The following is a 22,969-nucleotide window of genomic DNA, read 5'->3' as shown; positions in this document are numbered from 1 at the left end:
CATTTCACTGCTATTACAAATGATTCAATGTCCAGCTGACACAACTATCATTATATGCTAATCATCACCTATATACTAGGCATGATCTGGTAAGCTGTAGCCCCAAAAATAATATGTAATTACGTAGCTTAGGAATGAGAGTAATTATTATTAAAAATCTATAAAGTAATTATTAATAGTTGGGATCATTATAATAAAAGCTCTTGAACAAAATTATTTACATTAAAGTAATTGTAAATTTCACAAGGAGAGTAATAATAGAACAAGTACTCCACTCCAGTCCACAGGTTGATGCTGATCAAAATGATCACTATATTTGGTTTAAGTGAGTTGCACCACAATGCACAGCTATGAGCATGCATGCATATGCACACACGTACATAGCACACACACACACACACACACACACACACACACACACACACACACACACACACACACACACACACACACACACACACACACACACACACACACACACACACACACACACACACACACACACCTTACAAGTGATTGTGTATGTTTGTAGACACAAAAGCATTTGGAAGATGTATCAGAGTTCTTAGGCAATACAACATTGCTGCAATCAATACACCATGCTAACCTGCTACTTGTATTGGGTCTGAACTCTGATGACCACAAGGCACTAATTGTGATCTACCCTTATCCTGAGATTAGCAGCTTATACACACCTTCCTAGCATCTATAAAGGGAGATGGTTCTGATGCCAAACTAAAAAGAGGTCATTTGACTTTTTATAAACTAAACACACTCACTGCATGATAGCTCTGTAGTATGGTAGCTTGCACTGAATATTCTTCCAGTTAATTGCATTTGTTTACAGTTAACAATTGCAAACTTTTACTTCTGATTCTGAATCTTTTTGGTACAACTTTTCCTGTAATGTGTCCCTTTTCAATTCATTGTCACAGTTCAGACAAGTCCATAGCAACATACAGTAATCAAGTTTTGTTTCAATCTTTGTCATGCATCCAGCCATAAAAACTCCAAATTGACTGTGATATGATTTAATCACCTCCTCCTTTTGCTATTTTAATTAATCTACTTCAAGTTTCACTGTTTCATGTTCAACACCTTTAAATTAACCAATTTATCAATGTAATAGAAGCTTAATGATGGCTCTAATAAAATAGTGCACATGTGCTATGCATATGATTGTCAAGATGAAAACTAATTGTGTCCACTATACTGGAGAGTGCATATAAAATTATAACATTTGAGAGGCTTAGGACTTTATTTTTGACTGCTTTGTTGTTGTTTGTAGAACAAGTAAGAAGAGCCCTTTATTCACTCACAGTGTAAATACTTTTGACATCACTCATAATTCAAAGTGTTTTGTATGCAATTTTTGGGAGATATATTATATAGTTATTGTCTCTATAGCTTACATGATAGAGACTCCATTTTTGAATGACCATCAGATACCTACCATTATCGCTAACTAGACTAGTGTAGGTATAGAGCGATAAGGTCCTGTACTTAGGGCAAGTATACATTTGGAATACTACATGTACAGTGTATCTCTAATTTGCTGCTTCAGTATGAATGAGTATTAGATCCTTATCATATCTGTACACTTCAGTACAAGTGCTTACATATAAATATACATACTGTGTAGCCAAGGCAATAAACTCTTATAGTACTAAATAACTCAACAGTGTATAGTGTATCGATTACTGTCAATTCATAAACAAAAGGATAGTAGACATGACACATTTGCTAAACCAGGACGTGCGCCTCAAATTACATACGTGTGCACATGTGTATGTACATGTGTATGTACATGTGGTGATTTGTTAGGATTGCCATTAAATTTCTATTCACAAAACACTACACTAGACATCACATTGATGGTCTGGTGAATTGAAAGGTGCTGAATATGAAACAGTGAAACTTGAAGCAGATTAAATTAACAGAAGGAGGAGGTGATTAAATCAAACCACAGACAGCAGGCTGTCACTTTTTTGGTTACTTGAAGCTCAAATAATATTTTATTTTAATCTGTGCAAAAAATAATGAGTACTGCGTGGAGGTACGTATAGGGAGAAATTTGGCTAATCACTCAGGTAGTCTGTTGCAAAATAAAATTGCAGTGTGGAGGGCTACCCACAGCTATTTTGTTTGCACATGACTAGGTGGTTGAGCTTGTTTATTCAAAATTACCTACTTTATGGGCAGTTGTTAACAATGTTTAGCAGTTATGTATGTGATGTATGTTAAATTGTTCTAGCCTGGCACAGTCACAGTGACAAGTCAAGGTCCAACTCTATACTGGTGCCTAGTATTCTAGCAAGAAAACTTACAGAAAATCAGAAATGTCTTCTTCCACATGAATTTCCTCTTAGAAAAACCCAACCATAGATTATTTTCAGCTGACTGATCTCACTTGAATAGCTATGATTTAAATGTAAAAAAATTGGCCATTTTTTAAAGTTCAAGCTTCCCATCATAAATTGGTTATGTACTGTATGAATGGTAGTCCAAAAATGATGAAGCCACACTATAAGAAAATTTTGTTTGTATAGACAACTGAAAACTGTCTGACACTTCACATTCTCTAACATCTTTCCCTTGGAATAATTTTCTTTATAATGTAAGAAAATTCATTTGTATTAGCATAGATATTTGATAGCCTGCTCCATAGAATATATGGATAATAGCCAGCTGTGCATGTTGAATTGCTGACTGTGAATCTAGTTGAGCTTTCTCAAAACATAAACACTACAACATTTTAACTGTTGTTACAAGTGATCCAATAGTACATGTCTGGCTGATACTGGCCACTACCCGTAGTGGGTGACCATATATAGACTAGTTACCAGCCATCTGGTGTGCTGTAGAGTATCCCTAGCACATGCGATACAGAGTAGCTGATTGACAAAAGTAAAGAGCTGCTTGTTGCATGCATTGTACCTCCTCAAATGGAATGTGTTGGGCTAAATCAATGTGTAGCTGTGACAAACAAGCCTGTAGTGTCAGCCAGCATTACTCCTTTCAGAATACGGTCACTAATTTTAAAGGTAGCATTGAAAATGTCTTTTTGAAAGCTAACCAAAGGCAGTGTGATGGTTATGTGAGACTATAACCAAAGGCAGTGTGATGGTTATGTGAGACTATACAGTTTCTGATTGATATGTTTGCCAAACTTTCTAGACGTGATTACATCATCATGTTTGAATAAGACTAAACATTTGATGCTGAAGCCATAGTAAGGACTTGCAGCATGAATAAACTGTTTCAGTCTCACCACTGATGCACTATTAATCCTTGGTCTCACACTTAGTGCTACACAGAGCATTATAAATTTTACCATCCTTTTGTTTACAGCTTGACAGTAATGTATACATTATACACAGACAATGACTACCATACTGGTAACAAATTGTTAATTTGACTCTTTGCTCTGTTGAAATTTAATGATAAAAGTAAGAATCATACACACACATGTATGTATGACTATCGTGTTGAAATTTATTTATGATACGTAAAAGTAAGAATTAATCGCATACACATAATTTGAATAGTCTCTCAAAAAAGGTTTACATACGATGCACAACAAGTATTTGCCAACACTAAATTTGTCAAGATTTTGTTCCCTTCTGTTTTTTTTTTGTTTTTTTTTGTATTATTTCCATACAAATTGTGTCAATTGTGAATTGTTTCTTATTGCAGCCGTTAACACCTAAAATGCTAATGGACTTCTGTGTACAACTGTCAGAGGCAATGACAATCTGGAATGTTTCAACATTGTTCATCCTGACCTGCAGCTAAGAACCTGCCAGTATGTGATTGTGTATTTATGTCTATTGGATACATGGTGTACAGAGTATTAGTGAAACTATAGCACACATACTACTGTAGCTGTAATCGTCATAATCCAGTTGTGTATTCTCCCTTCAGACTTGATTCTGGCTTCACACTCAGACTGGGTGATGGTGCCCTGATGAGTGACTTCTATCCAGAGTGTTATCATGTTGTGTATGGAGCACAGAGACCTGTAAGGTGGTCTGCTCTCGAGACACTACAGGGAGGACTGTGTACCCTGCCCAGTAATGTGGTGAGTGTATGTATGTGCTTAAAATGGTGTACTCTTGTTGCACTTTCTTATATACCGTACGCATGGAAATTTTCGCAGTATACTAATTAATTTCACTGTTCCATGCCAAAAAAGGATTTAATTCTTCACAGATCTTAAAGCAAGTACTTTTCCAAGCAGCATGTCATAGTCAACTATTTATTGTGTTATCAGAGACTGAGTTGAAAGGCAATCTCAAGTGCTAAAAAAAAGAAATGTGTTGAATATATCAAGCTTGATAATCAAAGAGAATTAAAATGTTGTCAGGGTTTATGCTAAATGCATGTAAACATGGCATGCATTGCAGCATTCTGCATATCCTTATAGGCATGGTAGCAAGCCATGAAAGCAGCAGGTGAAACTGCTGATCATTGTTAAGAATTCATTATCTATGCACATGTTACATACACACCATGAAACTTTCATGGATTTTATTTTCATGGTTACTGTGTTGACTGCAAAATGTATGAAAGTTACATACTGTAAAAATTTCTGTGTATACAGTATTATATTATAATCAAGTGCAGCAGTGATTTGTAGTTTACTGCATGACTCTCCCGGTGTAGTGGTCATTTGGAATCATGCTGTGGGAGATATTCACATTGGCAGAATTCCTGTCATTCTGATGTAACCATTCAAAATGTCCTGGCTCATGTGATGCTTGGCAGTAGACTGGATCAGCCTCATGATTGTCCCAATGAAATGTAAGTGTTGTGTGGTGTGGCTACTGTGTTGTGTTTCTCCTTATTGTGTTAACTATTCTATTAGAGTGTTGAACCACAATTTTCAGGTATGAGTTAATGTGTAACTGTTAGAACACCAGTCCAAGACAAAGACCAATATTGGCTGACATAAGTGTTGTGTGTGGCTACTGTGTTGTGTTTCTCCTTGTTGTGTTGGCTGCTCTATTAGAGTGTTTTACCATGATTTGGGTGCAGCAAGGCAGACTTGCAGAGACTGATATTTGCTAACATTACCAACCAGTTAAAGAATTAATTAAGTAAGACTGTATAACAGTGATGATAATATTGGAATACCTAGTTCTGAGTCAGCATTCTTTATCAAACAAAGACAGTCAGTGCACAGAGACAACTACAATCTTTCCATTACAATGACCAGAACATGTCACATCTCCTCACTGCACAGATCGGTGCATCAGATGCTGTCAGTATTACATTCAGTGCCCTAGGCTCTACAGAAGACCTCACTCAAACTGGCATAAGTGCTGGTAGTATTGATGACAACAGACACCACAATGTCATGTCTCCAATAGCCATCCCCACCGAAACAGATTCATCAATTCACTCACCTGAGGTGTCACTGCCCCAATTCTACTGTTCCCAACCACACATTTAAGCATTGTACCTGAGCTTCTTAGCTATGGTATAGACCAATAATGTCAGTTCCCCAGAATAGAGTGATATACTGTATCTTAAAGTTACTTTCAACTAGTTTCAACTACTCTTTTGGCCACAAGTATTATATTGTACTGCTCGCAATGTTGCAGTCAGAAATAGAATCCCACCAAGACTCTGAGTTTCAAATATGTGCATGTTGCTACCTTTTCTTTGATCCCTAATTAAAGTTCCTAATTTTCTTCAACTTTTAAGAATTAAATTAGTTATATTTTAGTCCAACAATGTGCCCCTTGCTTTCTATCCTTTATGTATGAAAATTATTGTACAGTCTATGTATATATTATGTGCATTAATAATGGCATTAATGCAGTTGAATGCAAACAAATCAGGGGCGGTGGAGCAGGCCAAAGAGTGAGGGGGCCAGGCCAGCTGTAAGTTGAAGACCAAAAAAAAATAAATAAAAAGGTCACAGCCTGCTGACAATAGCTGCTCTCCACCAATTACATCTCCTTATTTATAACTACACATACATAGCTAAGGAATTTGCTACACTGCTTCTCTGAATACTGTGACTGCTCTATTAGAGTATCCAGATCCTTACTGTTCTATTAGAGTATCTTGATCTTTTCTTGCAAACAGTGTCCCAAAAAGTGGGGGGGGGGGGGGCATGGCCCCCCTGGCCCCCCCGTCTCCACCGCCTATGAAACAAATAGTATATTATATGTGCACAAAACATAGCTACATATTATTATACTGTTACTTACAAACTTTCCTATGGATCCTTAAAATATTTGCAGGTCAAGATCAACAGTTGAATGTAAATTTGTGCAGCATTCGTATCATGTATGCAATGTGGCCTTTGATTCTCTGCAGTCCAGCATTTGCCTGTTCGTTTATTTGAGAATTAAGCAATGCCAAGTGCTAGTGATTATTTCATGATAACATTATCATCTAATATTGGATGACTAGAACAATCCAATTTGGATGACTATATTTAGTGATAAAATTATCATCCAATATTGGATGACTATAGAACAGCCTAATTTGGATGATTATTACTTATTTTGGTCACTATATAGCTAGGAGAAATGTGTCATTTCCATCCATTTTTGGATTGAAATTACATACAAGTAATAATCTTCCATAAAACTGGAGTCCATGATAGCTATATAATTGTGTGTAATGGGGGCACATTAAATTAACCTACTTTTAAGACTTGTACATGCATAGCTACTGTATGCCGTTGTGCTATGACTATGCAATTTTCTACTCCCATTAACAGAATGACATTGTAATACAATTAACAGAATACAGACATTTCATTCCAGTAATAAAATATAACCAGTTATGCGATGGGATCTAGTTTGTGTGTTCACACACACCATATATGAGCCATGGAAAATAGAAAGGGTCCTTAGGGTGACTTCCAAAAAATTCCAATTATTCACTAATTAAATACTATGATGGGTGTTCTATCTAATTGTAGTGTTGCACCGATAATAGCTAATTTTACAAGTATCGGTATCGGCTACGAAGCAGAAATAATTTGCCGATTAACCGAAACCCACAATCAATCATTAATGACGGCAATGAACAGCTGAAAGTAAAGAAGGTGGTGAATGTAGCAGTCTGTAACTGTGTTGTAACTGTTTTGGCTTGTTTGTTTGCACAAGTATGGTTGCAAGGCTATAGTAGGCTGGGTATATTTATCGGCCGCCCACGCAATTAGTTAATCACTCTTCACAAAGGGTCTGGAGTCCCACTAAAAACACTGTTTGATAAGCTGGCTTCGACTCGGCTGGCTTAGATGTTTATAACTACTTGGCTTCCTTTTCCATGAAAAGAGATAGTAGCAATACTGTATAAAACATTGTAAAAGTTGGCCGCCCATGCAATTAATTACAAATGCAGCTTATGCACATAAACTTTAGGTGATTTTCTGCTCCTCCTCCACTGTTCTGAAGAATTGAAGAATATCGGTAAATATCGGCATATCGGTTACAGGAGTAGGTAAATAATTGGTATCGGCAAATGTGAAAAAATGCATATCGGTACACCACTATCTAATTGTTATAGTTTTGATATTTATGCCATGTGTAAAGGCTATGAACAGCACTATTTAAGTCGGATATAAATTAAACAGTGTGCATTAATTAGAATGCCACAATTATTTAAAATGTGTAATTATCCATCCCTGTAATTGTAAAAAAATGCATTGATCATTAGCAATATACCAAAAACATTTTTCTAATACAATGCAGTGGCGGATCTAGGATTTTTAAAAGGGGGTTTCTGAAAGTTGGTAAAGCTGAATAAGGAATCTTGTGACATTTCTCCAGAAAATTTTAAGATTTTAGAAGCTCTGAGATAGGATTTTAGGCTATTTTTAGTTACCAATTGCAATAAATCCAACGCTTTAGAAACTGTAAACACTATAGCTAACTATAGGGCAAATATGATGACATACAAGCTGTAGCTTTGATTGCTCTATTAGAGTAGTTACATGACTGCTCTATTAGAGTATCTCGATCGTTTTCAATGCAGTGGGAGTGAAAAGTGAAGTGTTCAGGGCCGGATCCAGACTATTAAAAAGGGAGGTTCCATTTTGGTCCCAGTTATGGAGTGTTTTATTTACTGCGTCCTTAATTTTGAGAGTTCGCTAAGGAAAGTTTACTATATTTCACTGTATCATATACATAGGGAGACCACTGAAACACTGTATATTGAGACTTATTAGAGCTAACACTACAGTGTATTTCATAAGGAGACTAGTTAGTGCTGCTGTTATGGTTGGGTGTGCCAGTGATTAGCACTGAAACCTGGCTGGTCACTGACATTATTATTAGCACTTTACAGTGACCAGCACTGAAGGTCTTACAGCAACATGTGCTGCAGCCTTAGGATTACCTAACCTAATTTCAAGGACTTAGACCTAGTGACTTGACTTACTGACTGACTGAAAAGGTGTAACAGAAAAGGGGCCAAAGTAAGGAAAAAAAATCCCTCCAACCCCAGGATTCGAACTGCAGGTCACCCAATGTCTAGTCGGGGCCACACTCAGTCTTCCTCCAGGAGGGATGGATTTTCTTCCTTAAACCTAAAGTATTTATTATTAGCACTTTACAGTGACCAGCACTGAAGGTCTTACAGCAACATGTGCTGCAGCCTTAGGATTACCTAACCTAATTTCAAGGACTTAGACCTAGTGACTTGACATATCAAATCAATCACTTGCTAGTTCACATGACGTAACCAAAACCATCATGAAGCAGTCAACATCAATGGCTATAAGTCTATCGTCTAATGTAGTTGTTTTCAAATATATCCGTTCAGTTCAATTTTACTGTCTAGAAGGCTGGACTATTGTAATCTGTTTCTGATATCAAAGTTTCCTTTTCTGTACAGGTCACCTAAGGCATTGAATTACAAGAAGACTTGCAGCAGAAGGATCAGTCTGGACTATTGGTGGCTCCAACAATTAGTATCACTGACACTGGGCTAGTGCCTGAAAATCGATCTAGTAAGTAATACATTCCACAAGCTAGCAATTAGCTCAGTGTTCTGATCTGTAGCTAAGGAATGCATAGAATATTATTATTATGGTGTCTTAACTGTGTATTGAAATTTTCGTAACATAAAAGATTACACACACACCCTGCAATTTACAAATTCATAGTCATTAATTGTATATTATGGCTACCTCTTGTGGTAGCTATATTTTACTTCTTGTAAATGCTATTCTCAGATATATCAGGTGAGCCAATTGTGTAGTGGAGTTGCCATCTTGAATTGACATGGTGAATGGTTATCACTATTTATTGTTGCCCCATAGTCACCCTATTCAGGGGCATACGCAGGAATTTTGAAAAGGGGTTTCCACTACAGCTAAGTGACTGTTATATTAGATTGCCTGACTGCTTTATTAGAGTATCTCGATCTTTTCACCAAAATCATAATTCAGATTAATGCTATAAGTGTTGCTATCAGGTGAGAAACTATTATTTAACGAAGATAAAAGTTTAAAATGTGTCCTGTTCCATGATAGATTTCAGATTCTGGAAACCTGAAGTTTCAACTTCTTAATGTTTCAAGTAGTGTGTAAATTCCAAAGGGGTTTCCTGAAGCCCCTGGAAATCCTCCTCGGTACGCCCCTGCTATTTGTTTACTTGTGTTTGTTCCTTATATACAGCATTTGATGTTAGTCTTCAGTGCACACTTGTGGCTTCAGGGATTGCAAGAATTAATGTCAATCTATCACTTCACTATAAGGATGGCTTCAACAATGGTACAGTGTTCTTCTTGGAGAAACATTGCATAGGTTTGTTCTGCTTGTGTTTGTTGTAATTGTTTTGTAAAAATGTAGTGGTTAGAGCCAGAACTTGCTAAGTTTGCATTGAAGTATTTGTGGCTGGCAATGAACAGCAGTTTACTTAATACCATTATCTACAGCCTTGATTTCATTACTTTGTTTTGGATCTTTGCAAATTTGCTGGAGTTTGCTTTGCCATACTTGTAGTAAACTAGTTATACTTTCCCGCCAAAATCATTTTCTACTACTACAGTGTATGCTATATGACTTGTGTTTTGTTTAGTCTTTGGTGGTAAATTAATGTGTTTAATATTGGCCAGTGTACTTCACTGTAATGATGATGTTATCCTTTAGTTTACCTTGCTTACCCAAGTATTGACATGTTTACCCACGAGTTACTTTGATCTGTGTAAACAATTTGGGCACACCCAGACCCGTCATTGATATTTGATATTAATTTTGCTTACCAGCCGCCATAAATATTGATGGCCATAAATATTAATGTTCGTAGAGCAACCCACATATTGGCTCAAATCCTTTTGGCTTAGAAGGAGATGTACATATTCTGCTATGCTTCCCATAGGCTACTCACGGTTACATGTTCTTTGCACATCACGTTAGTTCTTTGCACATCATGTTACTCGTATAGTTTGAATTTTATTGTATTTTTCCCTTTGTAGCAGACAATAGTGTCTCTAAGATGGTCACTGATATAATTCAGCCTACTAAAACTGTACAGAATCTTAAGACAAGTAGTGACAGTGCAGAGGGAAGTGGGAAGGAGTCTATAGCAGATACAGTCAATGTTATGCCACCGGCGTCACCTGTCATCACTATATCAACACGCCAATTTTCTTCCACAAGTCAGGCTATTGATCCATCTATTACATCATCGCCCATAATGGGTAGTTCAGTTAGTATAAACCAATCACCCACGACCACTTCAGTGACAGTGTCTTCAACTACTGCAGAGTCATCATCAATAGTAACCTCTAACTCTAGTGTAGCATCACTAGTTCTAAGTACCACACAACAACCCCCTGTACCTGCTACCACTCTTCCTTCCTCAGTTGTTATGGAAGGGTATAGTTCTGTTGCAGTCTCTTCTTTAGTTCCAACAGTGGTGCTTGTCCCTAGTTCTATTGTGGCAGTAGTTTCAAGTGTGGTCGCATCATCCTCACCTAATTTTACTATTTCCCAATTGAGTAACGTTGCAACTGTGATGTCATCTGCAGTGACAAGCTCTGTGATACCTTCATCTAGTATTAGTTTAACTAGTTCATTAGCTGTCACTTTGAGCTCATCAGAAACTGGTTTAACTAGCTCACCAGAAAGTGGTCAAACAAGGTTACTAGAGGTCAGTACAACACCAGCAGCAGTTGCCACATCATTACAACCACAGAGTGTTACTCCAGTTGTTACTACACAATTAAACACTTCATCTGTTACTAGCCTTATACCCTTATCAACTTCTGCAGTTATTTACTCTACTACCAAACTGATGCCATCTTCCTCTCCCAGCCTGATGATGCCGTCAAATGTTTCATCAGTGTCATCACCTGTTTTATCATCACATTTATCAACTACCAGTAGCTTTAGCCCATCACCTGAGTCATCTAGTTATTCTATCACTTCATCTGCTGTTCCAACATTTAATGCTACTTCATCAGTAGCCTCCCCTGTGTTAGTGACATCATCCACTATTGCATCATTAACAATGACTACATCCTCATCAGCTATGGTTATGTCAGCTACCAGTACTACAGCAATGTCCAGTAGCGTGGTTAGTACAAGCACCTCAGTATCAGTTCCAGTGATCAACACCCCTGTGACGTCTGGTATAACAGAGAGCACTTCAATTGACAGCATACCCATCCCATCTGTTGTGTTATCAAGCAGTCAAATGATTACAAGTAGTAGTAGCAGCAGCAGTAGCAACCTCATGCCAACCACTGTAGTTTCTGATGATGGACAAATAACTTCTACCTCATCTGCAATGTTATCTTCCGTAGACAGTTCGTCTTCTGTTCTGCAAATAACATCTGTCACTAGCAGCTCAATTCCGTTAGCAGTAGTGTCTAGCAGTAAGACTACATCCTCAGCAGCCAGCACTACTGTTTCAGTAGATGTTTCAGTAGATAGTTCAGTATCCAGTAGTAGTTCTGAGATATCAACAGTTTTTAGCAGTCAAACTACACCTGTCTCTTCAATTGTTACACCTACTCCCTCGTTAGAGACCTCTAGTGTTGTTCCAGTAACTGTTGTTAGCAGTGACGTTCTACAAACAAAAAGTACTTTTATTTCCAGTAGCTCTACAAAGACTTTGATAGAAGAAATTTCTAGTAGTAAAACTACACTTTTACCTCCAACTCCTGTACCTAATACTTCCATGAGGACTTCAGCAGTAACTAGTTCTTCAACTTCTAGCAGTGAAGCTCCACAGTCAACTATTGTTTCCATTATCAGTACCTCTACTAGTAGCAGTGAAGTTGTTTCATCTTCTATTAAATCTGTTACTTCATTAGAGACTTCAAGTGTTGTTAGTTCAATACCATTATCTAGCAGTGCAGCATCCCAAATAATAAGTGTCTTTGTTACTACCAGTTCAATTAAAACTCTTAGCAGTGAAACTACATCTGTATCTTCAACTATTGAATTTACTACTTTGTCAGTGACTTCAAGTGGTTATTCAACTTCTAGTACAGTTTCTACCAGTAAGACAGTTCTAGTGTCTTCTTCTGCAGCGACATCTACTCCAATTATTATACCATCTATAACAGCCTTAAGATCTATCAGTACCCATTCCTCATCCACCACTCCAGGGACTACACTGTCTCCTACAGCTGAATCCAATGGTGATAGCGAGACAGACGAGCCCAGTCTGACATTGATCATTATTGTGGCAGCAACGACCAGTGCTTTAATCACAATCTGTATCATGTTGATCTGTATAATATTTGCATTGGCCTGTAGGAGGAGAAGAAAGCCAAAGAAAAGGTATGCGTTAGATAAGAGTTCCTTTACTATTATGTTTCTCAAGATATGGAGCTATTGTGTATAATTATCCCCCTGAGAATAGTGTACTATTAATTACCTTAGCATAGTATTGTTTGTGTATTTAGGTACACTATTGGTAGGGAGCACCTTAACAATTAATACAATTATGAACAGCTGCAAGCTGTTATATTATTAGTGTCCACATGATTGGTATGCTGACTTAGCTATAACTGTTTTTCCATCTGGTGAAAACCCTGATTGTCTGCTTTAAATTTAAATTAGATAATTCTGATGAGATAGTGTAACCATGTTTTTTGTTTCATTATGGTTAGAATTTTTAAAGGGAACGTTTGCATGGACACAGTACAAAAGTGTGTTCCCTGCTTCCTTCATTGTCTTCTATACCAGCCTTAATTTTGGTACTGTAAGTGCATCACCAATTTTATATGTGATATAATATTGTATGTGGGACGTGTGCATACTAAAATCCATCACTACATCCTACGTACTATGTGTTAGCCTTTGTATGCACCCAGCCACAATTATATCCCCTACAATGGGACCATCTAGTATGCAATGACTTCATACTACTGCCTATATGCATATCCATACAGGCCTACAGCAGAGAATGCCATTCGTATTGAGTTCAAGTCGCCTTCTGGCAGTGAGGTCAAGTTAAAAGAGGAGGAATACATTGGCCCCCCATCAGTGTGGACTAGTAAGTTAACTGCTACTACCACCCAGTGCGTGTGTGTGTGCGTGCATGTGTGGGTAACCTTGATGGTAGAGATTACGTGTTAAGGGCCAGCACTGTAGCACACAAGCTGTAACACTCATGGGCCCCTGTTTTATATATATATACATACATGTTATCTTTGACCATGCTATTGTTTACTTAAAAGTAAAGGGTCCAGTTTTTGCGGTTTCATCATTTTTCAGCCGTAAAACATTATAAATATTATGAAATGATGTGACATCATTGGTGGGTTCAGGTAATGTTAATTAATTGCTCACCACAAGCGGTAGACACTAACCCACAGGTGTAGAGGGTAAATGGCTGAGGACTATTGTGCGCTTGCTAATGGAGTATAGTTCATGTATTGAGAAGGACATTCATGGTATGGCTAAGAACTAAAGTATTGCTTGATTGAATCTATATAAGAACTAATGTCAACAAGGCTGTGCAATTGTAAGGTGATAGTCACATGACAGGAGAGCTAATGTGTCTCTAAATGCTCTGTAATATACAACAAAAAGATCCCGGAAAGAGTACCATTGTATGTGAATTATATTTTTACTGTATAATATTAATAATGTAATTTTGTAATGAATACCAGTAACCAACTCAGCACTCTGTTGCTATGGTAGTTAACACATTCATAACACCTCATACAGCTATAGTAGTGTTGACAGTGGTTAGTAGGAGTTGTACTGTGTAAGTGTTTCTATTATATTTTGAGTGTCTTGCTGCAGCGAAATGTCTTCTCTCTTAATGGCTTGTACTATGATATACTGTACCACACACATTCCAGTATACTCCTGTGAAGACATGTATGGAGAAGCCAATATCTAATGCATGTTTCTCTTTGAGATTTTTATTGGGCTCAAGACCAGTTTTTATTTATTCTTGTAGCAAAAATATACATAGTAAGGTAGTGCTGTGGTAAGCTACCATAAGAGGCTGGAAGTGGATGGGACCCAACTGTCATCATATATGGCATATAGTAAAAATGCTGTTTAGAAGTTGCTATAATAGTGTGATAAAATATGTCCTGCGAATATGAGAAGTATGGATATATTCTACCTCATGAAATCTGAAGCAATTATTGCAACAGAATAGCCAGGTTGGCTGCCTCATTTTGACACCTCAATGCCTTAGTTGTAAAATACGTTGACATGCACTAGTGACTTTACCCTGTAAAGTATTATTCTTGGAAGTATAGGATCATGATGCACCGAATAAGTACTGGTAATATGAGATGGATCAGATCATTACACAATCTTATAAGACCATGTCCTCCTCTTCATTGCGTGAAAATAGTAAAATTTTATTTTGGTATACATAATGATAAATTCAATATAAAGATGCAAATGAACATTTTAATACGAAAAATTTTTGATTTAGTACACATAGTCATTATTGAAGTATGTAAAATACAATGGATACCCTCAAGTAGGTCTCTAAACAGACTAGAGCCTCTTATGAGGAAAGTTTTGTATCTTACGCATTTTAGACAAAAATGGTTTACCCCTAAAATCTGTTATTTATGTTGCGAATCCATGTTTTCCCTCTCAAAAGTTTGTACTGTGTGTGGCACAAATACTGTAGTAAAACATTTTTACTGTTGTTAAGTGTGTATTGTATATCCACAGTAATGACTACATGGTGTTTGTGTATTCCTCACAGGTCTGAGATGGGGTAGCATCAGAAACTTATCCCGACCAGCTCAGAAGTTAGTGCAACAGTTAACAGTTGAGAGAGAATCAATAGAAGTATTAGACACCATCAGAAAAGGTATACATGCAATGGCTGACATATTATTATGAATGTACTACATACTATATGTAATTCATTATATTATATCATTCAAACTCCATAACACTTGCCTCAAACTAACAAGGTTACTCTCTCATATTCAACTACGCGTTTTGTGTGATTTTGTGATTGTTGTACTTTCAAATATAACTCATTAGTGTATTGTCCATTTCATAGCATGGTGTGTTTACTCAGAGACCCATTACTAGGACTATAAAAACTTTACCGTACTTTTCCACAACCGACAATTACACATACATATGTAGTTTTTTTTATTTTTACAGTATAGCTAGCACATTTCTGTACTGTGTTGAGCAGCCCAGAAGAGCTGCTAGGCTCGTATCAGATCTTTTGTATACATATACATAGTGCATTGGATAATTTATATGTGAAGAGTTTAAACTCAGTACTCACGAAAGGATGTATTAAATGGCCTCCCCAGAGCTAACCACTGAGTCACCATCTTGGTATGTACAGTAGAGGTGGTCAGTGGATTGAGTTACACTTGGGATTTATTTCTATTGTTTTTGAGTTTGTTAGGTTATATTATGCCATGGGTCAGCCTTGTGTATGTAGTGTAAAGATCCATGCACCTGGAAAAAAGATTACTACGGTGACCTTGTGTGACATTCTGTGACCACTAATCAGGAAGCTTTCATATGAAATTAGCTTGAATTTGTTACACAAGCCAGACAAACCTATGAAAGCATTGTTTGTGATAGTGAAGATTAGGGCTGGTCTAACACTAAGGTGAATGGCAGTTAACGTTGATAATCGTTACAAGATGTCCTTATTACTAGCTAGCATGGTCTCTCTTCCCTACCACTTTGTGTTTCATTTGTGCTTTATGGCGGCATTATTGTAATACAACCTTGATGCTAGCATTTCAAGATTATATTATCAGCTGATATTATATGCAAACCTCACTACATGTATACTATTCAGTTAGTTGTTGTACACAATGTAGTGTTATGGGAGATGACTTGTATTTGTTTGTTATTGGTCCATGTGATGTTATTTATATAACTGGTTGGTGGCTAATGGGCTATGTAAATGGTAGAGTATCTCCTACACTCCAGTATATGGGAAGTATTATTATAGTGTATTCCATAGGGAGATGTTGAGACTGTATATACGCACATGTTGTTACTAACTGTGATTATTTCTTATAGGAGAGTACGGGTGGTTGATCAAGGGCAGAGCAGCCTTGGAAACAGATGATAATAGAACAAGTACTCCAGTCCACAGGTTGGTATTGATCAAAATGATCACAGGACTTGGTCTAGGTGAGTTGTTTCATAACGCACAGCTACAAGCATGCACACACACACTACTCAGACGTTTGAGCCTTGTGCAGGAAAATCCTCCTGGGGCAGGGCTAGTAACCCGTAGGAGGACTGTCCAGGTCTCACGGAGAGAGGTCACGAAACCCAAAGTTCCACAACGACCTAAACACTGCTAAGCGAGACAAGCATTTGCATCCCCAGTCAATACCAGGTACCCAATGATGTTACAGCTGGGTGGGCTGCTTCCCCAATTGACACCAGGCCACCATGTCCTCATTTAAACAGCTGGGTAGACTGGAGCAATGTGAGTAAAGTTTCTTGCTCAAGGAAACAACAACAACAAAGTGGCGTAACCAGGAATCGAACCTGGGACCTCTCGATCACCAGGCAGATGCCCTAACCGCTTGGCTATGCTGCCTCACGCACGCACGCGCACAGAGGCATGCATACATGCGCACACACTTTGCAAGTGATAGTGTGTGTATTTGCATATGTACTGTATGTTTGCAGGTACAAAAACATGTGGAAGTTGTGAGGAAGTATCAGAGTTCTTAGGCAATGCAACATTGTTGCGATTGATACGTCACCCTAACCTGCTACCTGTGTTGGGTCTGAACTCTGATGACCACAAGGCACCAATTGTGATCTACCCTTATCCTGAGATTGGCAGCTTACACACCTTCCTAACATCTCACAAGGGAGATGGTTCTGACGCCAAACTAAAAGAGGTAATTTGTCTGTTATAAACCAAACACACTCACTGTACAATAGCCCTGTGTTACGATAGCTCATGCTGAATATTCATCCAGTCAGTTACATTTGTTTACAACTGAACTTTTTCCTTGATGAACCTTTTTGATGCAACTTTTTTTCTGTGATGTGTACCTTTTCAATTTTTTCTCCCTTTATTCACTCACAGTGTGACATCACTCATAATTTAAAGTATTTTGTATGCTAATTTTGGTGAGATATAGTTGCTGTCTCTATAGCCTGCATGATATAGACTTTATTTTTTGAATGACCATTAGATACTTGCCATTATCGCTAACTAGATTAGTGTAGCTATAGAGTGATAAGGTCCTGCACTTAGGGCAATAAATATGTGTTTGGGATACTACACTGTGTTTATAGTCTGGTGCTTCAGTATGAATAAGTATGAATGTTTCAGTACAAAGTAGCTTATGATGCTTATTCTAAGTTACATATATAAGCATATATACTGTGTAACCAAGGAAATAAACTCTTATACTACTACATAATTCAACAGTCTATAGTGTATTGATTACTGTAAAGTCATAAACAAATGATAGTAGACATGACACATTAATTTTGTTAAACCAGTTACTTATAGGACGTGTGCCTCAAATTACATATGCCTCAAATTACATATGCACACATGTATATACTTTGTTAGAGCTGCCATTAAATTTCTATTCACGCTAGACATCACATCAATGGTGTGGTGAAATGAAAGGTGTTGAACATGAAACAGTGAAACTTGAAGCAGAATAAAATAACAGAAGGAGGAGGTGACTAAATCATATCACAGACAATAGGCTAGCACTTTTATGGCTACTTGAGACTTAGCTAATATTTTATTTAATATAACATGTGCAAACTAATAATGAGTACTGCATAGTGAGGTATACTTTAGCTGAAGGAGAAATTAAGCAAATCATTTATCAAGTTTGTAAAATAGAAATTGCAATGTGGAGGCTATAGTGTTTGCACATGACTAAGTGATTGAGCTTGTTCATTTAAAGTTACGTAGTTCTTTCCTCAATGGGCTATCACTAGTAATGATGTAATTGTTCTAGCTAGTCACTTCTAGCCTGGCACAGTCACAGTGACAAGTCAAGGTCTCTGCTGGTCCTCCTAGCAAAACTCAACTATAGATTCTTCACGGCTGACTGACCTCATTTGGATAGCTACAATTTAAATGTAAAAAATCGGTCATTTACTAAATTCTTAAAGGCTTTACTGCGCCAAGCTCTGCTTCATATAGATGGCAATCAGTTAGTCCTGTAGTGCAGTGTTAAAAATTGTTTTATAGACACACTACTGAATGGTGTCTGACACTTCACATTCTCTATCATTTTTCCCTTAGAATAAAATTCTTTATAATGTAATAAGATTCATTAGTATTAGCACAGACATTTGATAGCCTGCTGCCTAGAATCCATGGATAATGAATAGCCAGCTGTGCATGTTGAATTGTTGACTGTGAATCTACTTGAGCTTTCTCAAAGTGTAAACACTAGAACATTTTCACTGTTGTTACAAGTGATCCAATAGTACATGTCTAGCTGACACTGGCGACTACCCATAGTGGGTAACCATATATAGTCACCAGCCATCTGGTGTGGTGTAGAGTATCCCCTAGCACATGCAATACAGAGTAGCTGAAAGACAAGAGTAAAGAGCTGCTTGTTGCATGCATTGTACCTCCTCAAATGGCATGTGTTGGGTTAAATCAATGTGTAGCTGTAACAAACAATCTTGTAGTGTCAGCCAGCATTACTCCTTTCAGAATCACAATATTTTTAGACCCTCATTGGAAGCATTGAGGTAGTAAAAAATGTCTTTTTGAAAGCTGACCGAAGGCAGCATGATGGTTATGTGAGACTATGCAGTTTCTGGTTGACATGTTTGCCAAACTTACTACATCGCCATGTTTGAATCAAATTAAACATTTGATGCTGAAGCCATAGTGAGGATTTGCAGCATGAATAAACTGTCTTGTCTGATGCACTATTAATCCTTGGTCTCACACTTAGTGCTACACAGAGCATTATAAGTTTATACTATCCTTTTGTTTACAACTTGACAGTAATTTATACATCACACTGACAATGGCTACCATACTGTTAACAACTTATTAATTTGACTCTTTTCTCTGTTGAAATTTAATGGTAAAAGTAAGAATCACACACACATGTATGTATGACTATTGTGTTGAAATTTGATATTTATTTATGATAAAAGTAAGAATTAATCGCATACACATCATTTGAATAGTCTCTCAAAAAAGGTTTATATACAATGCACAACAAGTATTTACCAACACTAAATTTGTCAAGATTTTATTCCCCTCTGTTTTTTGTATTATTGCCGTAAAAACTGTGTCAATTGTGAATTGTTTCTTGTTGCAGCCATTAACACCTAAAATGTTAATGCACTTCTGTGTACAACTGTCAGAGGCAATGACACATCTGGAATGTTTCAACATTGTTCATCCTGACCTGCAGCTAAGAAGCTGCCAGTATGTGATTGTGTATTTATGTCTATTGGATACATGGTGTACAGAGAGTGTTAGTGAAACTATAGCACACATACTACTGTAGCTGTAATCGTCATAATCAAGTTATGTATTCTCCCTTCAGACTTGATTCTGGTTTCACACTCAGACTGGGTGATGGTGCCCTGATGAGTGACTTCTATCCGGAGTGTTATCACGTTGTGTATGGAGCACAGAGACCCGTGAGGTGGTCTGCTCTGGAGACACTACAGGGAGGACTGTGTACCCTGCCCAGTAATGTGGTGAGTGTATGTGTGTGCTTACAATGGTGTACTCTTGTTGTACTTTCTCATATACCGTACGTATGGAGATTTTCACAGTATGAAATTTTCTTGGCTGTATACTAATTGATTTCACGTACTCCATGCCAAAACAGGATTTAATTTTCACAGATCTTAAAGCAAGTATTGTTCCAAGCAGCATGTCATAGTCAACTATTGATTGTGTTATCAGAGACTGAGTTGAAAGGCAATCTCAAGTGCCAAAAAAAAGAAATGTGTTGAATATATCAAGCTTGATAATCAAAGAGAATTAAAATGTTGTCAGGGTTTGTGCTAAATGCATGTAAACATGGCATTGCAGCATTCTGCATATCCTTATAGGAATGGTAGCAAGCCATGAAAGCAGCAGGTGAAACTGCTGATCATTGTCGAGAATTCATTATCTATGCACATGTTACATACACACTATGAAACTTTCATGGATTTTATTTTCATGGTTACTGTGTTGACTGCAAAATGTACGAAAGTTACATACTGTAAAAATTTCTGTGTATACAGTATTATATTATAATCAAGTGCAGCAGTGATTTGTAGTTTACTGCATGACTCTCCTGGTGTAGTGGTCATTTGGAATCACACTGTGGGAGATAGTCACTTTGGCAGAATTCCCATATTCTGATGTAACCAATCGAAATGTCCTGGCTCATGTGATGCTTGGCAGTAGACTGGATCAGCCTCATGATTGTCCCAATGAAATGTAAGTGTTTTGTGTGGCTACTGTGTTGTGTTTCTCCTTGTTGTGTTGACTGTTCTATTAGAGTGCTGTACCACAATTTGCAGGTATGAGTTAATGTGTAACTGTTGGAACACTAGTCCAAGACAAAGACCAATATTTGCTGACATCACCAACCAGTTAAGGAATTTAGCAAGACTGTATAGCAGTGATGACGATATTGGAATACCTACCTCTGACTCAGCATTCTTCATCAAACAACATCAGTGGAGACAAGATACGCAGTCTCCTCCACAATCTTTCCATTACAATGACCAGAATATGTCACATCTCCTCATTGCACAGATGAGTGCATCAGATGCTGTCAGTATTACATTCAGTGCCCTAGGCTCTACAGAAGACCTCACCCAAACTGGCATAAGTGCTAGTACTATTGACGACAATAGACACCGCAATGTCATGTCCCCAATGGTGATCCCCACCGAAACAGATTCATCAATTCACTCACCTGAGGAGTCACTACCCCCAACTCCACTGTCCCCAACCCCACATATAAATATTGTACCTGCAACAGTTTCTTACGGTTTAGACCAGCACCCAATGGTCCCCAGTAGAGTACCATTAAGAAATGAACCAGTTAATAGGTTTTTGTTGAAAGCTGATGGATCACGGGAAAGCACCCCAGACTGCAGATTGTCAATGTTATCAGACTCACAGTATTCATCTTCACAATTTTCAACTGACATGTCAGAGAGCAGTAGACAACACCTGTTGAGACACAAGGGAGACTCTCCTGATAAGAGACCAGCTCGTGCTGCTATTGCTGAACAGATACATGGAGATGAACAATTGTCAAGAAAAACAAGTAACCCAGTACCTGTGATAGAAGGTGACATGTTCAGTGAATTGATGGCATCTTTTGATGAACAGATGAACCACTCTTCAAATCAATAATAATATATTTTGTATACATTGTTGTATATATGTGTGTATGTATATTATGTTTTTAACAATGCATTATATTTTCTGTACGTACTGTATTATTATGTGAGTTTTTAAATAACTATTTTTATACAAGAATGTTTGTTAATTTGCTTGATGCAAACAAATGATGTAATGGCAACATACATAATATGCTTGAGATGAGGCTGGGAGTCATATGTAGATTTATTGCAGAATGTCTCCTGTATTATGACGAAAATGAATATCTCAAACAAGGTCTATGTTGCTATTGTAATCACTCATATCTTTAGGGTGACGAAATGGCTGATTACATACTGTGGTCCTAAAACATTTTGCAAACTTGCCATCATGATGAATATGTAGTGGAACAAACATTATTATATACCAATCTGCTTCCTGTAGCTAACTATTGTTAACAACCAGCTGTCATGATAATAGCTACTTCAAAATTACTTTCAGCTATAACTTTGTGGCCACAACCAACATACTCTTACTTGTTCTGCAAACAACAAAGCAGTCAAAGTCCTAAGCCTCTCAAATGTTATAACTTTACATGTACTCTCCAGTATAGTGGACACAATTATTTTTCATCTTAATATGTGTGCACTATTTTATTAGAGCCATCATTAAGCTTCCATTACATTGATAAACTGGTTAATTTAAAGGTGTTGAACATGAAACTTGAAGCAGATTAAAATAACCAAAGGAGAAGGCGACTAAATCATGTAACAGACAATTTTGAGTTCTTATGGCAACTAAAAAACTTGATTAATGTATGTTGCTATGGATACTTGTCTGACCTTAACATTTCCCAAGAGAGATAGAACAGTTGTTCAAGCTTAAGTGATTTATTAGTAGATGTCTAGCTGACAATGGCCTCTATACCTACACTAATCAGAATGTATGATCTGCTAAACCATATCCTCAACATTATAATAATTATGTTAACTTAACAACAAGAGTAATAATAATAGCATAAAAGTGCTGAAACATAATGTATGTGGATCACTTTCTGACTTGCAAATTACCACTTATATATATAAACAAGTGAAAGTTAGCCATTTTAAGGGGTCACAGAAATAAAACGAACATTCGAACAACCATACAGCTATTAGGCTACATCATAATTTTATGTCAAAAATGTGTTAAATTGTAGAGAAGTACGTAGC

At 37.2% G+C, this 22,969-nt stretch overlaps 2 protein-coding genes across 2 annotated transcripts; both read left to right on the top strand.

Moving 5' to 3' along the window:
* Window positions 1-3,759: 3,759 nt before the first annotated feature.
* LOC136258915 (uncharacterized) lies at window positions 3,760-21,859 on the top strand. Its single transcript, XM_066052301.1, has 4 exons — window positions 3,760-3,805; window positions 3,925-4,081; window positions 20,725-20,861; window positions 20,945-21,859. Exons 2-4 carry the CDS (start codon window positions 3,968-3,970, stop codon window positions 21,789-21,791), a joined length of 1,098 nt encoding a protein of 365 aa, XP_065908373.1. The 5' UTR covers window positions 3,760-3,805; window positions 3,925-3,967; the 3' UTR covers window positions 21,792-21,859.
* On the top strand, window positions 8,861-20,348 carry LOC136258316 (uncharacterized). The gene is made up of 10 exons (XM_066051641.1): window positions 8,861-8,977; window positions 9,647-9,775; window positions 10,447-12,763; window positions 13,378-13,481; window positions 15,171-15,278; window positions 16,472-16,585; window positions 17,096-17,313; window positions 19,738-19,847; window positions 19,969-20,125; window positions 20,337-20,348. The coding sequence occupies exons 3-10, from the start codon at window positions 10,467-10,469 to the stop codon at window positions 20,346-20,348; spliced, it is 3,120 nt and encodes a 1,039-aa protein (XP_065907713.1). The 5' UTR covers window positions 8,861-8,977; window positions 9,647-9,775; window positions 10,447-10,466.
* Window positions 21,860-22,969: the final 1,110 nt, after the last annotated feature.

Source organism: Dysidea avara, chromosome 6 (genome assembly GCF_963678975.1).
Source record: "Dysidea avara chromosome 6, odDysAvar1.4, whole genome shotgun sequence".
Taxonomy (NCBI): Eukaryota; Metazoa; Porifera; class Demospongiae; order Dictyoceratida; family Dysideidae; genus Dysidea; species Dysidea avara.
This window is presented reverse-complemented; position numbering and strand designations above follow the sequence as displayed.

Bases quoted from the DNA above. Each gene is read 5' to 3' on its own strand.
- LOC136258316 (XM_066051641.1), top strand. From the start codon at position 10,467: ATGGTCACTGATATAATTCAGCCTACTAAAACTGTACAGAATCTTAAG. The intron at 12,764-13,377 runs GTATGCGTTAGA...ATATCCATACAG, and splicing joins AGAAGAAAGCCAAAGAAAAG to GCCTACAGCAGAGAATGCCA. The intron at 19,848-19,968 runs GTATGTGATTGT...TTCTCCCTTCAG, and splicing joins CTGCAGCTAAGAAGCTGCCA to ACTTGATTCTGGTTTCACAC.
- LOC136258915 (XM_066052301.1), top strand. From the start codon at position 3,968: ATGAGTGACTTCTATCCAGAGTGTTATCATGTTGTGTATGGAGCACAG. The intron at 4,082-20,724 runs GTGAGTGTATGT...CTCCTGGTGTAG, and splicing joins GTACCCTGCCCAGTAATGTG to TGGTCATTTGGAATCACACT. The intron at 20,862-20,944 runs GTAAGTGTTTTG...CACAATTTGCAG, and splicing joins CATGATTGTCCCAATGAAAT to GTATGAGTTAATGTGTAACT.